This window comes from Penicillium mononematosum (assembly GCF_028829835.1).
Source record: "Penicillium mononematosum strain IBT 11891 chromosome Unknown utg000005l:1.0-9366267.0:1.0-9372171.0, whole genome shotgun sequence".
Classification (NCBI taxonomy): domain Eukaryota; kingdom Fungi; phylum Ascomycota; class Eurotiomycetes; order Eurotiales; family Aspergillaceae; genus Penicillium; species Penicillium mononematosum.
In genome coordinates, this window is record NW_026643275.1 from 4,419,668 (window position 1) to 4,434,164 (window position 14,497).

The 14,497-nt window shown below is 50.1% G+C and overlaps 7 protein-coding genes across 7 annotated transcripts; 3 read left to right on the forward strand and 4 right to left on the reverse strand.

The window, feature by feature from the left end:
* Positions 1–64: 64 nt before the first annotated feature.
* Positions 65–1,647, forward strand: N7519_009818 (uncharacterized protein; the record flags this gene model as incomplete). Its single annotated transcript, XM_057296591.1, has 7 exons — positions 65–473; positions 535–606; positions 652–735; positions 785–839; positions 895–957; positions 1,019–1,117; positions 1,182–1,647. The coding sequence occupies 7 exons, from the start codon at positions 65–67 to the stop codon at positions 1,645–1,647; spliced, it is 1,248 nt and encodes a 415-aa protein (XP_057144473.1).
* Positions 1,648–2,006: 359 nt separating this feature from the next.
* On the reverse strand, positions 2,007–2,996 carry N7519_009819 (3-oxo-5-alpha-steroid 4-dehydrogenase family protein; the record flags this gene model as incomplete). The annotated part of the gene is made up of 1 exon (XM_057296592.1): positions 2,007–2,996. One exon carries the CDS (start codon positions 2,994–2,996, stop codon positions 2,007–2,009), a length of 990 nt encoding a protein of 329 aa, XP_057144474.1.
* A 679-nt stretch (positions 2,997–3,675) lies between these two features.
* Positions 3,676–7,145, reverse strand: N7519_009820 (ubiquitin-ubiquitin ligase UFD2; the record flags this gene model as incomplete). Its single annotated transcript, XM_057296593.1, has 8 exons — positions 3,676–3,773; positions 3,829–3,978; positions 4,030–5,418; positions 5,439–6,072; positions 6,124–6,334; positions 6,393–6,583; positions 6,606–7,028; positions 7,116–7,145. 8 exons carry the CDS (start codon positions 7,143–7,145, stop codon positions 3,676–3,678), a joined length of 3,126 nt encoding a protein of 1,041 aa, XP_057144475.1.
* An 801-nt stretch (positions 7,146–7,946) lies between these two features.
* N7519_009821 (J domain-containing protein) lies at positions 7,947–9,126 on the reverse strand (the record flags this gene model as incomplete). Its single annotated transcript, XM_057296594.1, has 4 exons — positions 7,947–8,163; positions 8,193–8,487; positions 8,547–8,795; positions 8,856–9,126. The coding sequence occupies 4 exons, from the start codon at positions 9,124–9,126 to the stop codon at positions 7,947–7,949; spliced, it is 1,032 nt and encodes a 343-aa protein (XP_057144476.1).
* Positions 9,127–9,666: 540 nt separating this feature from the next.
* Positions 9,667–10,151, forward strand: N7519_009822 (uncharacterized protein; the record flags this gene model as incomplete). The annotated part of the gene is made up of 2 exons (XM_057296595.1): positions 9,667–9,733; positions 9,820–10,151. The coding sequence occupies 2 exons, from the start codon at positions 9,667–9,669 to the stop codon at positions 10,149–10,151; spliced, it is 399 nt and encodes a 132-aa protein (XP_057144477.1).
* Positions 10,152–10,367: 216 nt separating this feature from the next.
* N7519_009823 (nicotinate-nicotinamide nucleotide adenylyltransferase) lies at positions 10,368–11,237 on the reverse strand (the record flags this gene model as incomplete). Its single annotated transcript, XM_057296596.1, has 1 exon — positions 10,368–11,237. One exon carries the CDS (start codon positions 11,235–11,237, stop codon positions 10,368–10,370), a length of 870 nt encoding a protein of 289 aa, XP_057144478.1.
* Positions 11,238–12,928: 1,691 nt separating this feature from the next.
* N7519_009824 (uncharacterized protein) lies at positions 12,929–14,108 on the forward strand (the record flags this gene model as incomplete). Its single annotated transcript, XM_057296597.1, has 3 exons — positions 12,929–13,495; positions 13,553–13,768; positions 13,824–14,108. 3 exons carry the CDS (start codon positions 12,929–12,931, stop codon positions 14,106–14,108), a joined length of 1,068 nt encoding a protein of 355 aa, XP_057144479.1.
* Between the last annotated feature and the right edge of the window lie 389 nt (positions 14,109–14,497).

A 14,497-nucleotide genomic window follows, 5' to 3' on the forward strand; every position in this document is an offset into this window, starting at 1 on the left:
CTTGTATAATCCCTGTCCAATTCTTCCTTTCAATGTCGAGCCCTCCATAACTTTTACGACAGTCATGTCGGACAGTGCTCATAGCGGAGCTGTTAGCCTCCCAGATGTTAACCAAGGACCTAGAATTATCATAGCCACTGCTATCACCACTGTCGCCGCGTTAATCACCGTCTTGGCTAGGTTCTACGTGCGCGTATTCCTCATTCGCAATGTCGGATGGGATGATTATACAATGGCCTTAACGATGTTGCTGTCTGTCTGTGGCTTCGCCATTATCGTCCCCGAGGTGAAATATGGTGCCGGTAGACATATGGTCTACGTCCAAGACACGGCCGTAACGGCAATGCATTTGAACTACGCTACCCAGGGTATTTACATGTGGGCTATTGGCCTGGTGAAGATATCAATTGGCTTATTTTTGCTTCGTTTCGCACCCCGGAAAGGATATAAGGTCTTCATCTGGGTGGTCATTGGTGAGTAAAGGCTTTTATCTCTTTTCTCTGATCCACTACTGACGAACCCGATTTATGGCAGTCCTCATGACACTTTACACTGCAATCTGCTTCTTGGCGCGTAACTTATACCCACATTCGATCGCGGGCAGCAGTTAACAGCTTCATTCATTATAGACTCTTATCTTTCAGTGTCAAGACATCCGATCAAATTGGGATAGCTCGGTGAGGTCGAAGTGCTTTACTCCCACACAACTTCTGACTCTGAGCTATACAAACACTGGTGAGATTGATACGTATGGGTATACTTAAGCATATCCTAACTCGAATAGCACTGAATATTCTCACCGATCTGATCTTCGCAGTTCTACCGGTCTTCATGCTACGGTATACTTCATGGACATCGCCTTTTCAGATAAGAGACTAATACAATAATCGACAGTCATCTTCAAGTCAATCGCCGAGTGAAAGCCTCTCTAATCTGCATCTTGGGCCTGGGAATATTGTGAGTGACTTCCCATCCAATCCTATTACAACCCATACTAATAATCCTACTTCCTTCACAGTGCCTGCGCAGCCGCCTTCGTCAAGCTCTCAATCCTCCCCAACTACGGCCGAACCGGCGACTTCCTCTGGGATTATACGAACCTCACAATCTGGGTCGTGTAAGTTATCCATACTACAAGCATCCGAAGACCATCTTGCAAACACCATACTAACCAACAACAGCACGGAATGCAACACAGGTATCATGGCCGGCACCCTCCCAACCCTCAAACCACTCTTCAAGAGATTCCTCGGCACATACGGCTCGCAATCAAAAACGAGCCGCGAGTACCCTGGCAGCAAAAAATATAAAATGCACTCGATGTCTCGATCGAGGGGCGCACCGCTACAATCCCGACATAAAAGCGGTAATCTCAGTATCGCCGAGTACGACGCTGAGCCGAACATTCAGCGCTCTCAGATGGCTTCTACGACGGGCTCGGCGACGTATGCTGGAAGTCGAGGAAGCAATTCTAGTGAGGAGCGGATATTGCCTATTCAGGGTGATGGCATCGTTCGTACGACTGAGGTCATCGTTTCGCGTGAGCAGAATCCCCCAGAGCTGCCGCCCAGTCCTCCCGCTGTTTCGAAGTTGAGTAGGATGGGATCGCTGAGTGGGTTGCGTGTCAATGCGGAGGATAGGGTTTAATTTTGTATTTGGGAGTTATACCTTGGCAAATTTATGTATATTGATACCCAAAAGAGTACGTATATAGCCACACAGGCTGTGTATGGGCGGCAAATGAAAGGGTCTGTTTCCCATTTGTTACACATCCTACTAGTAAAAGATAGCTGATATCTCATTTTCGTACTGGGATAGGGCTCGCAAACGCGCTACATTCCCGCTCACGATCCGAAGAAAGGGCTTCTCTTTTGTCTCAGACATGATTTCCGAGTGATTCAAGTTCGGTCACATAGAAAAATAGTTCGTATTTGGATATCAAAGCCAGAAGCCAGTCACTAAAAAGATAGAAATAAAGAAAAAACGAAAAAAGCCATCAGGAGGAGCTACCTCAATTTCACATCCACGCACAGCCAGGGACAACAGCCCCCCCTGCCAGCGACAGCCTTCTCCCCAAACTTCTCAACATACCACTTCCGTCCCCAGCGCGCATGGGGCAACATATTCGTGACCGCATTGACAACAAACACCACAGCAGGCAAATGCAGCGGCACAGCGAGCTTACCAGCCGCCCACGCAGCAGGCACCAACCAAGGCGCAAGACGCAGCGGGGGAGTGATCCCCACAGAAGATGTCGACGCAGAGGCGGGGAGGGCGGAGAATGGGGCAACCGCCGTACCAGCGAGAGCAAAGCCAATCCACTCGAGCCATTCAAAGACGTAGTGCGGATACAAGATGTATCTAAAGACACCACGGGAAGGCGGGATGACGTAGACCTTGTGGAACTTGTTTCGGCTTCCTTGTGCTTCGGCTCGCGCCGGAGGTCCATCATCTGCCTTTTTGGCAGCGCGTCTTTCAGCTTCTTCGCGGCGAAGTCGGAACAATGCTGTCTCTGAGTAGATGTTGCCGGCCATTCCGATGGCAAACAAGATTACGCCCACGGTTGGGAGGAGATCGACAACCGCAGAGCGAGGAGATGGACTTTCGCTGCTGGCTGTGTGGAAGTTTGGGATAGTTGGGACTGTATATCCACGCAACCATCCGGCCAGACAGGCCGAATTGAACCAATTGAAGACCATGGCGAAGGACATGATGGCGGCGTGGATTGGGGACATGCTGGGGGCGGAGAAGAAAGGGGAGATGATAGCTCGGTTGAAATAGTGGATGCAGTACAGAGCTACAATGAGGATGTTGGACTTGGGGAGATCAGTGAATGAGGGTGCATATGGCGATGAAGTGACCATGCTATATATCAAGTTGATAGGGCCGACAATCTCCATGGCAGACCAGGCGATACGACCTGGGATGTTGAAGATGGACTGCGAGGAGGTTTTGCCTGCTGGATGCCAGGACAAAATCCATTGAATTACTGTCATCTAAATGCACCGAGTTAGTGTTTGTAGCATATTCTAGGGCTTCAGGGTCCTGACCAGGGGGAAGTATTGGAAACAGCATAAAACTGATGTGTAGACAGTCGGACTTGGGGGGAAGAGCTCTGCAGTGGAGGGCAGAGCTCCCCAACAAGTGGAAATAGTCGCACCCATATTGATAGTTGAAGAGAAGAAGAAGATCGCGGAGGATAAACAAGAAGCTTAAAAGCTTGTGATGCGGAAGGCGGTGGGTCCCGGATAAGGAGCTACACAGGATTCAACTTCACCTGTTTCTTTTTGCTCTTCCTCTTTTACTTATTTTTCCTTCTATATCTTTTTTTTTTTTCAAAAAGCAAATAGTTCTAGGAATACCGATCAAGAGGACAGCTTTTGGCGAGACAATGTGTGAATTGTCAACTTTAAGGAGTGTACTACTTCGAATCACAGTCGTGCAAACGAAATCCCTCCTATAACTACAAAGGGTATGACAGCAGGCAAATTGCACAGAGTGAGCGAATTAGCGACAGGACTGGGTTCGTTTGATTTCTACTCGACAAAAAGTCACACATGTAAATAACCCAGGGGCATAATTCCACATAAACGGAGTGTAGTATTCTGTCCCGTGAACGCTAATGGAAATGCCCCTAAACAAGCAAGCTTGCGAATTAAATCATAAAAACCCTCCTTAAGTCGATGTGTCCATCCGATCGTGTACCATTTCCCTCCGTTTGCCAGCTAATTTCTCTGTTTTGAACGCCTCGATCTTGGCCTTAAGGTCGGTGTCTAAGAAAGGTGGTTAGTAGCGGATCAACACCTGGAAAAAAGGAAAATTGCTTACCAGCCACCACATCTTCGATCTTCAATGGGACACGGTTGAACGGATCGTGGGGATCACTGAGGAGATGCGAGCGAATTGTGGCGCGGTCGATGGAGATCCGCGAGCTGGGAAGGATGACTGGGTCATCCATGAGTGAATACATAAGAGGATCTAGAATATTAGTAGCTGTCGAAAAACAGTGTCCAGATAAAGGGGACATACCGAGGAATTCTTCAGGGATCTCGCCCATATCTTCCTCCGCTTGCTCATCGGCCTTCTTGGCAGCCTGGACCTTCTTCTGCAGCTGACTCCAGCGACGGAGCTGCTCGGGGGATTTCAGTGACCACTTTCGGATGATATCGGCCGCCTTTTCGAAATTGGCTGGCTTGTATGATCGACCATCACGGGCAACTGCCAAGATGAAGTTTTCCTTGTTGATCAAGTTAAGATAGACATCCACAATCTCACTCAGAAGAGCGCGGGGGTTAAAGCCATATTCCTGCAGGTTATCCACTCGGAGGTTCGAGCTCTTGGGTCCCACCATTGCGTCAAGGTTGTAGTCCAGCATATCTGCCAGTCGCTGCACAATTTCAGGCATTGTGAACGAGTCAGCAAGCGCATCGGTGAATAGCTTGAGCATTGATACGGTTTGGTTAGTCAGTTGCATGTAGCTTTTCGCGCTGCGCTGCGCTGATGACAGATGCTCTTCCCGTTGCTGGCGGGTTGCGTCATCCATTGAGTTGCCCTGTGTATTCAACTCTGTCTGAGTGTTGTGGATAGTCTTGAAAGCACCGAAGGATTCGTCGAGTACATAAGTCACATCGTTCAGTAGGAGGTTGACGAATTGGACGAAGAAATCCAGGTTCCGATTGGCTTGAATGGACAACTTCTCCCGGTACAGTGTGTTGGGCCAGATGCACTTGATGATCTCGAAGATCTCGTAACGGATGTTAAACTTGTCGTAGAACTGCGAATGCGTTCCCGTGAACTCTGCCTCAATGTAGAATTTCATGACCGCATGGAGGAGATGCTCGTTGGCAAATGGCATTGAGTTGAGCAGGTCGACCAAAACACCGCTGGCGCCACCAGGGCGTTTCCAGGTGCCTCGGAACAGAATGGAGATCAGTCCCGCTTTCAGGTAGGGATTTTTAATATAGGCGGAGCTCTCCAGGAATGTGATGCAGAGCATTACTAACTCATCTCCCTGGGTGGCAGTAATGATCTGTGGCATGCACCACATGATAAACTTGAAGTTGCTGACAACGTCCTCCAAGAAGTACTCTGGTAGACATTTGAAGACTTCAGGCTGCTGCTCTGGAAGAGGAAGGGTAACCTGTTCCTTGGGGAAGTTCTTTCCCGAGACAAGTCTCAGAAGCCACACGGTAACATATCGCATGAATAGCATGGAACGAGCCTGCCAGTGCTCGTCAAACAACACACCCTGGAGACTGTACTTGAGAGCAATACCAAGGTCGAGCTTGTCTTTGTACTTCTTCAGGGCCGTATCGAAGGTGCGCAATTGCTGCGGATTGTTAAGCCAGCGAACTCGCTCGAGTTCGAATTTAGTGATTGTACTCTCCATATGTCGCACATCTTCTCGAGTTGCTCCATCTTTGACGTCAATGATTCACTGCCGTAGTGATGAGCTGCGACAGTCAGGAAAAATATTTCAGTGATAAAGTTTGAGGTTCCTTCAACCTTCTTGGAGTAGAAAGCGTCGGAAGCATGCTGATCGGCATTAATTTTGGTCTCATCCCGCATGTCAACACGAGAATCGCGGTGGAGATAATCTGCATCAACTCTGTCGATCTTGGTGAATGCTGCATCCATGAATGGCTCACAGAGCTGATCGAGGCAAGTTGTTAGATTAAACATGAAGCCGTCAGACGATACTTGCTCAGGGTCGACCTGCATCGCCCGTCGTTTGTGGTTGATGTTCATAGCAGTAGCAAACCAATCCAAAACACGGTCCCGAGCCTCTTTGGAGGCCCGAATGAGATGGTTGATAACGTCAAGAAGATCAGAGCTAAGCATCTGCTGTGTCATTCGAAGCGATCGCTGGGCATTGGAAATGTAAGCCTGGTCCCGGGTTTTGGGACTAGAGAAATAAGACATGGTGACGTTAGCTTGGAGAGGTGAGAGGCGGAACCATGGACCCAAAAGAGTGGTTTTCTCGAATTGAGCAGGGTCCTTCGTGTTGTTAAAAATGGACGATTCCGTGATTGCAGCAGCGATAGAACCGTGGCGAACAAGATTTCGAAGAGCCTGAACAAACTGGTCAGACGTGTTCCAAAGAAATTGCGACGTTTGACTTACAATAGCGTACGATTTGTAGTCATCGTTAACATTCATAGAAGAAAGCTGCGCGCTCAACTGCTCGACGGCAGATATGAAAGCAGGCTTGACAGAGTCATCTTCGTCAAATCTTCTGACAGCCTCGTTGATAAATTCGAAATCGATTCCTCTGTCATCCTCAGGGTCGATGAGAAGGTACGAGGCCAACGATGATTGCGGGGACCATTCGCTCCTATAGCCCTGACAGTCAGTATCCAGTGCCAGTGCAGTGGCATTCCAGAAAAACGAACCCAAACATCTCCGGCATCGTAATCGCAAAGATACAGTAGCTCATGCACAGGCGCCGCGCCTCGCAGAGAACCTGATACTTTGGGTCCTCATCTCCCGTCCGCCTCAATCCCTTGTACAGCTTTGTGATGCGCTTCCAGCATGGCAGCAGATAGTCAAGGGGACGCTGCTCTCTCGGCCTTTGATGCGGCCTCTAGGAGGGCTTGATCTAGAACCGCGACCTGAATGCGCAGATCCTGGCCCTCATCCTGCAGTTCAGTCCGAAGTCCGGGCAAGTATGTGCGGTTGCCATGAATATCACGCTGCCCTTCTTCCTTGAGGGTCACTCTGAACACGGCGCTTAGTGTCCGGTCTTCGAAAGCCTCGATGCTTTCAATTTTCTGAGGTGGAGGAGTGCTCGGGGCTGAGGGAGCGGCGGATCGTGGTCGCTCTGGTGTAGCCGCGGCCGGTGTGATCTTGATCCGCTTCCCTTCTGACTGCTGCGGGGTTGGTGGCGCGTTGAAAAGACGGCTCGGTGGCTGAGTGGACAGTGGTGAATGTGACGGAGATGTGTTAGCTGAGCTCTGTGCCGATTCAGAGTTGCCGTCTCCGGAGGGCTGGACCGGGTTTGAGAGCTTCGCAAGTCGCTTGTTGCGAATCTTTTTTTTTATCGAAAAGAGATGTCAGTCTTCGTGTCACTGCGGGGGCGGGGTGGGTTCATAATTTGAGCACAACAAGTAACTGACCTTGTCTGCATCAGAAAGTGTGTCCGACATATTGACTGCAAGTCAGACGATAAGCCGCTTTTGAAAGTTTGGCAAGACCGCTAATCTGGTGGATCGGGTCGGCAGAATCTCAATATTGTCGTGATCGTGTGGGAATCATAAGGAGGCGTGAAAGCGGAATAAGGCTGCTCCTAAGCCTCCAAAAGTGGGGGAAAGTATAGAATCTGGAGAAGGTGAACGAGATGTTTGTGATTCCGTGATGATCGCCGAGATTCGTTTCTGTTCTGATTCGAGATTCAGCGCCCCGGGGCCGTGATCAAATTTGACTAAGCAAATCTCATTGTCCATGGTTGGGTGAGATACAGGACAGGTACTTCTGATTTCAAGGTTTTCCCACATAAAGCTATGTACCTCCAAAGTCACTCTCTGTACGTATGTGCATGGTACACTCATCTTATAGTCCTTTCTATGAATGTATTCTTTCATATGTTGAACTATCAGATTATTTGATATCAATACGTCAAGCCATAACAGATTTATGGCTACAACCTCAACAAACATTACTGTGATGCGATATATCTCCATGCATCTCAACCGGAACCTGACATCAGAGATGAAACCAAATATCGCAGTTTAACCAAACCTCAGGAGAAAGAAGACAAAGTCAGTGATATCTTAGATGCATTCGAAACTCTAGGAAAAATAAAATATACAGTTAATGGAAACTCCCATAGATGCCACCTTTGTGGATGGGCTAATGATATTAGAGCACGTTCTTTTGCAAAAGAGCCCAACAAAAAAACAAGATGCCATGAAAAGATGCGGCGTAAGCCTCCAAAGCCCGCAGTTCATTTAGTATCTCCCCTTCATCTTCAGTTGATCCAAACGTCGACAGCTCGGCATCTCCATTGCACGAGCCTTCTTCATCTTCTCCACATCAGGGAAAAGCCACCCTTGCGCTTCTTGCAGCCTTCTTTCCCGCTCATGGGCTTCGGCGTCACATTCATTCCGCAGTGTCCTGACATATTCCACCTCCACGCGCGTGTCTAGCTCTCGGAAGTTTCGGGCACTAAAGTTATCCACATCGAGGGGGTTCACAAAGTAATTGAGATTAAGTTTCGGAGTCGAGCGGCCGAGTGTATGCGGGGAGACGGGGTATCAAAGCGATAGGAGGGTCCGGATGAGGTCGAGGGGCCAGAGAAGAGAGAGGAGAGGAGCGGCAGGATAAATAGAATGATAAGCGGCAATAGTTGGCGAAGGAAACTGCGGGCATCGAGTTGAGCTTCCTGCTCGGTGGCTGCTGGGCGAGGTCTGCGGCGGGGTGCCTGGCCTCCAAACTGATGCACTCGGAAACCCGGGCCGCCTCCCATGTTGAAGACGAATTGCGGACCACCTATAGTAGAACACGATTAGTTTAGGTCAAGCGAATACCAGAGGGATGCGTAGTAGTACCGAATCCACCACCGCCCATTCCGCCAAATCCACCGTTGAAGAACCGGTTGAACATCTCCTCGGCTGAGACCTCCTCGTCGAATCTCGCACCACCACGGGGGAAACCACCACCGCCGAACCCACTGAAGGGGGATGCGCCGCTCGAAGCACTCGGTCCGGGCTGGAACCTGCTATCAGGATCGCCGCCGAATTTGTCGTACTTGGACTTCTTCTCCTCATCGGAGAGGATCTGGAAAGCCCGTGAGACCACTGCCATTGCGGGTAAGAATCAATATGTCAAGAGCTACGCCAGGGTTGGTCATTGCTCACTCTTAAACGCCTCATCTGCGCCTTCATACCCGTTCTTATCGGGATGCGTCAACAAACTCTGTTTCCGGTACGCCTTCTTAATCTCGTTGTCCGTTGCAGAGCGCTCGACTAGTAGAATTTCGTAGAATGCTGTAGGCTGGCATTTTCGGATCCGAAGCACAGCGGCTTTCTGGTCATCCGTGTACTTGCGATCCTGGTTGCCCTGCTGATGGTCGCGCGACGTCGCACCCCCGCGTTTGGCGTCAGAGCCAGATGCCGAAGCCGAGGGCATAGCAATCGTAGTTTATAGGGAAATACGATAAATCCTAAATGCCACTTATTTGCTGGTGTAGGAGGGAAGAGGGGGGGTTCGAGAGAATCTGGAGGGCGTATGTTGTAGGGTGGCGTGGGACCGCGGATAAAGGAGAAACAATCCCGCACGAGATATGGTTGGGCTTGCGGATTAATCAAACGTGCGATGAGATGGCCAGAGTAAAATATCGGCCTGATCAAGATGCAGCGAAAGCAGAGTGACAAGGTGTGGCTGATTCGGCGGGCATAAATTGGGGAAAAAGCGTGGTCTTAGGTGTCTTTGCCAAGCGCCGGAACTTCTGGACATTTGCGATAACATCGCTTGCCGAACTGATAAACCTGCCAACCTTTCCAAGGCGGTGATATTCAATTGTGAGTGCTGTTCAGACCCATTCGGTTCAATTAAAACACACCGGTCTCATTGATATACCTGCAGCAAACTCAATTCTTGGCTGTCAAAGCTCCAAACGGTCTTCCGGATTCATCAAATAAGTCCAGCTTCGAAGCTCAATACCTCAACATGGCGGACGATTCGACTGTCGAGAAGACCAAGCAGACGGTAATCCAGCGCTTCCGGGCCTGGGGTGGTAAGTGGCCTATGAATAGCCTGACCCAATCGTCAAGGCAAGCAATGTCGCAAGCGATCACTCACTAATGTCGTTTCTCAACCTAGAAAACTCATTCCCACCCACGTTGCTCGCCTCGATGATCACAGCCCAGCACATGCGCCCCTTCCAGTTCTTCCCGATGCTCTTCCCACCCGTGCTGATCTTCTCCAGCTATGCCAACCTGCAGGGCTTCAAGACGGACACTGCCGGCATCAGCGCAGCTTTCTCCGGGCTGTATCTGCTTCTCGCAGCCCGCCGTCGACAGCCATTCATGAAGAAGTTCGGTGTTCGGGGCGTTGTGCGCGGTGCGACTATGGGTTTGGCTTTGGTCAACATGGTCGGTGGTGGATTGGCGTACACTCTAGGTAAGAGGGAGGAGGAAGAGGATGCGTCATGATCAAGACGGCTCATAACTAAAGATCGCATTTGCTTATTGGTGTTGTGATCTGTCGTGTACAATATGTGTATCAAAAGTGGTTTAGTTGTGCGTTTTGGGACATGGGTGACCTCAGGTCTCGGTGTCAGTGAATATGGGTTAATGAATCATTCATGCATTATCATTATACAAGTTGGAAATAGACTGTAGGAGTCTCCCGGTAGCTAACCCGTCTATCTACACTTTGGAATTTCCGGAATACGGGTGTTCAGATAGCACGAACCGCCGCACCTGTTCAGGAACCAACCAGTCCAGGTCCTGGGGAGCCGATTGCAGCGCCTCGCGGGCTCTAGTTGAACTCACGGGCTTATCAGTAGGGAGACGACCCTCAACAAGCTGAATCCTCTCGGCCCATTCCCTACGTGCACCCTCGTCATCTCGGTCCCCTCTAGCAAGGGCCGCCACATACCCCAGCTGCTCCTCTCTCCCGCCCCACTCATCGCTCGGCCGCATAGTCACACGCAGCCTGTGCTTTGACAAGAGAGGTCCCAGAGGCTCCAAGGTATGTTCCGGGGGATAATACTTGGAATTGAAGATCCGGATCAAAGTATCGTAACCCGTAAGATGGACCTGCTCCAGAGGCACAGGGTAAGAATCCGATGTCTCTATGGCAGCAGCTTTATCGATAAAATAGGGCTTTTTTGTGACTCCTATATCAATCAACGGGAGAGTTTCGACAGCATGTGTGAATCCCGAGGCGGCGAAGGCCGGTGCCGATGCGAGGTGGGCACGGAGATCCCGAGCTAACAGCTCCATCATCACGAGCCGGTCCTCGAAGGAAGCTGGCTTGGATGGCTTGTCCGCATTCTGGGTGGCGAGAAGGAGGAGAACGCGAGGGCGGGGCTGGGGATTTTCTAGAAGTGCCGTGGTGACAATGCGGAGGTGGGCGCGGGTGGGGGGATTGAAGGACGAATCTAAGACATAGAGTGTTTCTGATTCTGCGGAGTGATCGGGCGGTATGGTTGTTAGGACCTCGAAGTCTTTGGTCGAGGTTAGAAACCGCTTCAGCAGTGAGGCATACTGGGATCGGAGAGCTTGAAAGGACATGTCAATTGTTTAACTCCACGTCATAGGTGATCTATAAGGTTCCAAGGTTGTGATGCGGGATTGCATCTGGGCAGGTGTCACGATAAGACGTCACCGCCTTCGATATCGAGATCGACATCCTAAGACTTAGATATTGCCAGAAGATGGCTCCAGCATGCGCCATGGTTCGCAGAATTGAGATCTCCTCAATTATGAGAATTTCCTAGCAATTACTAACTGTCCCTAGCAATTTGCGGAGTTGAGGAGGGGTTGTAGAGACAGGGCGAAATTTCAAGCAGGATGTTTCATCTTGGAAAGCTTCTCCGTGTCGACATCTCAATTCTGTGCATGACAGGGATGATCCCTCTCCACAAACAAGGCTTTCTGAATTCTCGCTTCAGTGCAACGGGAAATGAAACACTTTACAAACGAAAGACCCAACCTTGGAAGTACAAGGGCCGTGCTGGTAGCCCAGCCTAGACCTCTTTGATCAATTTCATCCGATACACCCGTGGACGGCAGATTTGATCAATGTGCCCCACCAACTCCAGTCCAGACGGCATTTAGAGTGACTTGTGTACATCTTCATCTTTATCAGTATGGAAATTAGTAGATAGACTGCCCCGTGGAGTCCAGAATGCCATCTTTATTTCTAAGACCAATTTATATCCCGAAAATTGGCGGAAAGCGGGGGACCCTGGGACACGGGAGCCTGATTTATGTGAAACCGACGGCCATTCCAAGGTTGTATTGTGTATCCCGTATTATTACAGCCGAGTAGAGTCGGGGCTGAACATTAGAACTTCCAATTCCTTTTCCCGAAAGTCCCGGAGACCTAGCCGTATTTTTCTCTACAATGATCGTCTGGATTCTCGGGCTGTGTTTCCCCATTGGCATCTACATTGTAGACGGGCCTATAGATGTGGCCCCGGATATTGTCAGACATTTCTGATATATGCACGTGCTGGTATGTCCGTGCCCTAAAAAGCCGTTCGGGGACATGCTCTCCGGAGTACAAAAGCTTTTGGTACACAACATACAACGCAAGTTCAATGACCCCCTATTAAGCACTCTATCGAAAATGATATGTAGATAGCCGGTGACGCCACCAACGCCACCTCACCTTAATAGGTCGCTTAAGAGGCTCATAGGCAACAATATCATATGAGATTTTTTACATGAGATTAAAGGTCACAGCCCAGGTGCCCACGGGCTCGGGATAAATGCAAATGGTCCAATGAGATTTCCGTTCCTGAGACAGTGGAGATGCATATACCGTACTCCGTAGATCCACCGGTATTACCGACATTTAATGGAACATTGAATTGATTTTAAGATACTCCGTACTACTACGGAGGATTTCTTACTATAATACTATAATAAATTAAAATTTGATATGTATAATTTAATTTAAATTTAAGGAAATTAAGGAAAATGAGTTAATTACGTGGGCTCTATCTCTTTTCTTCTCTCTTCTTTACTTCTTCAAGCTTGTTATCTCTTGCTCTTGACTTCTTTTCCTTCTCTGTGAGAAGCCATACGTTCCTTCCCTGCGAATTGATTTCGCACTTTGCTCTGTCGCTCTTTCCTCAACACACTCACTTAAACACTCGCTAAATTCCAAGGTTGCTCGCGCACTCTTGCTCTTGACATCTCTCTCATCCTACCTTGACTTTTTCTTGGTATCCACCGTCGTTACCAATATCTTCATCATGGTTATCTTGAACAAGTTCTCCGTTGCCGTTGTGGCCGCTCTGGCTGCTGTAGGCCAGGCCACTCACGAGGGTCTGCATGCTCGTCGCGTCCTGGCTCGCTCCGTCACCCCTGGTGCCGAAGCTTCGACCTCGACCGTCCTCGTTGTGCCCACTGCTGCCGAGCCAGCTCCTACGGCTTCTTCTTCTGCCGTGTCTGCTCCTGAGGAATCTTCCACCGTGCAGTCTTCTTCTGCTCCCTCGGTGGCCTCCAGCTCCATTCCTTCCGTTGCTCCTTCCGTCGTTCCTTCCTCTTCGGTTGCTTCGACCCCTGCTGTGAGCTCCTCTGTGCCTGCTGGCTCTTTTTCGCCTGTCGCTTCTAGCAGCAAGCCTGTGGTCACCCGCACTCCCATCAGCTCTCGCCCTACTGGTATTCCCACCAAGTCCTCTTCCGGTGTGTCCGCTGGCACTGACGTCCCTGGCGATGGCTCCATTACTGTGACCTACACTGTGACCTCTGGAACCTCCACTAGCGTCATTACCACCACCATCTCCAAGACCGCCACCCAGGAACACACCGTCACTGCCGTATGTGCTCTTCTGATATCTTATGCTTTGTAACTTTGAACTAACTTTGAGATCCAGTCTGGCTCTGGAGCCTCGACCACCGAGTCCGCTGGGGACATCACCCGCACTCGCACTTCTACTATCAACAGCACCAAGACCGAGACCGTCACTATCGTTGAGGTTCCCACTCCCTCCGGTGAGGCCGGCAATGGTTCTGGTTCTGGTTCCGGTTCTGGCTCTGGTTCTTGCGGCGCTGTTACCGTTACTGCTACCGTCACTGAGACTGTGACTGCTGTACGTGCTGCCGATTCCCCTAGCTGGAACAAAAATTAACATTCTTTTTTTCTAGGGTGCTACCGAGACCCAGACCCCCGGCAATGGCAATGGCAACGGGAACGGCAACGGTGAGGGCAACGGTGAGACCGCCTCAGAGTCCACTACCCGCCCATACACCAGCTCCACCCGCATTCCCATCACCCGCACTCCTACTCCTTCTTCCAGCGGTTTCGCTACCCGGACTCCTTCCGCTAGCGCCAGCATTAAGCCTATCCCCTCCTCCAGCGGCCAGCCCTCGCCCACCAGCACCCCCACTGGCAAGCCTTTCTTGGCCAACTGGCGCCGCCACTTCATCTAAACAACACACTGCTAATGTGAGGGGAGGCTCCACCTCCACATGGCAGCGAGTTGCGAGCCTGTTGATGATCTGAGAGAAAGTTCCGATTTCCTTCTACTCGCGCAGAGGCGTGCTGGTACTGTACCTATTTTTGACAAGTTTCGGTACATACGGTTTCGATTTCACTTCTTATTTACGCTCCATTTTTTGCCATGTTCCTTCTTTTCGACTTCTTCTATTCTTGCAATGGTCTTGTCATGCCGGGTTGTGCTTTGGGCCCGAGCTTTCCCTGCCTGCTTGTTTACGTTTTGCAGGCGAACTTCAATTCTAGCCGCGGTGCTCAATCGTCAATGCTCCTGGCGTGGCATTTCCTTGCGTTACATTTTTACTCTCCAATGTGAAATTGAGCC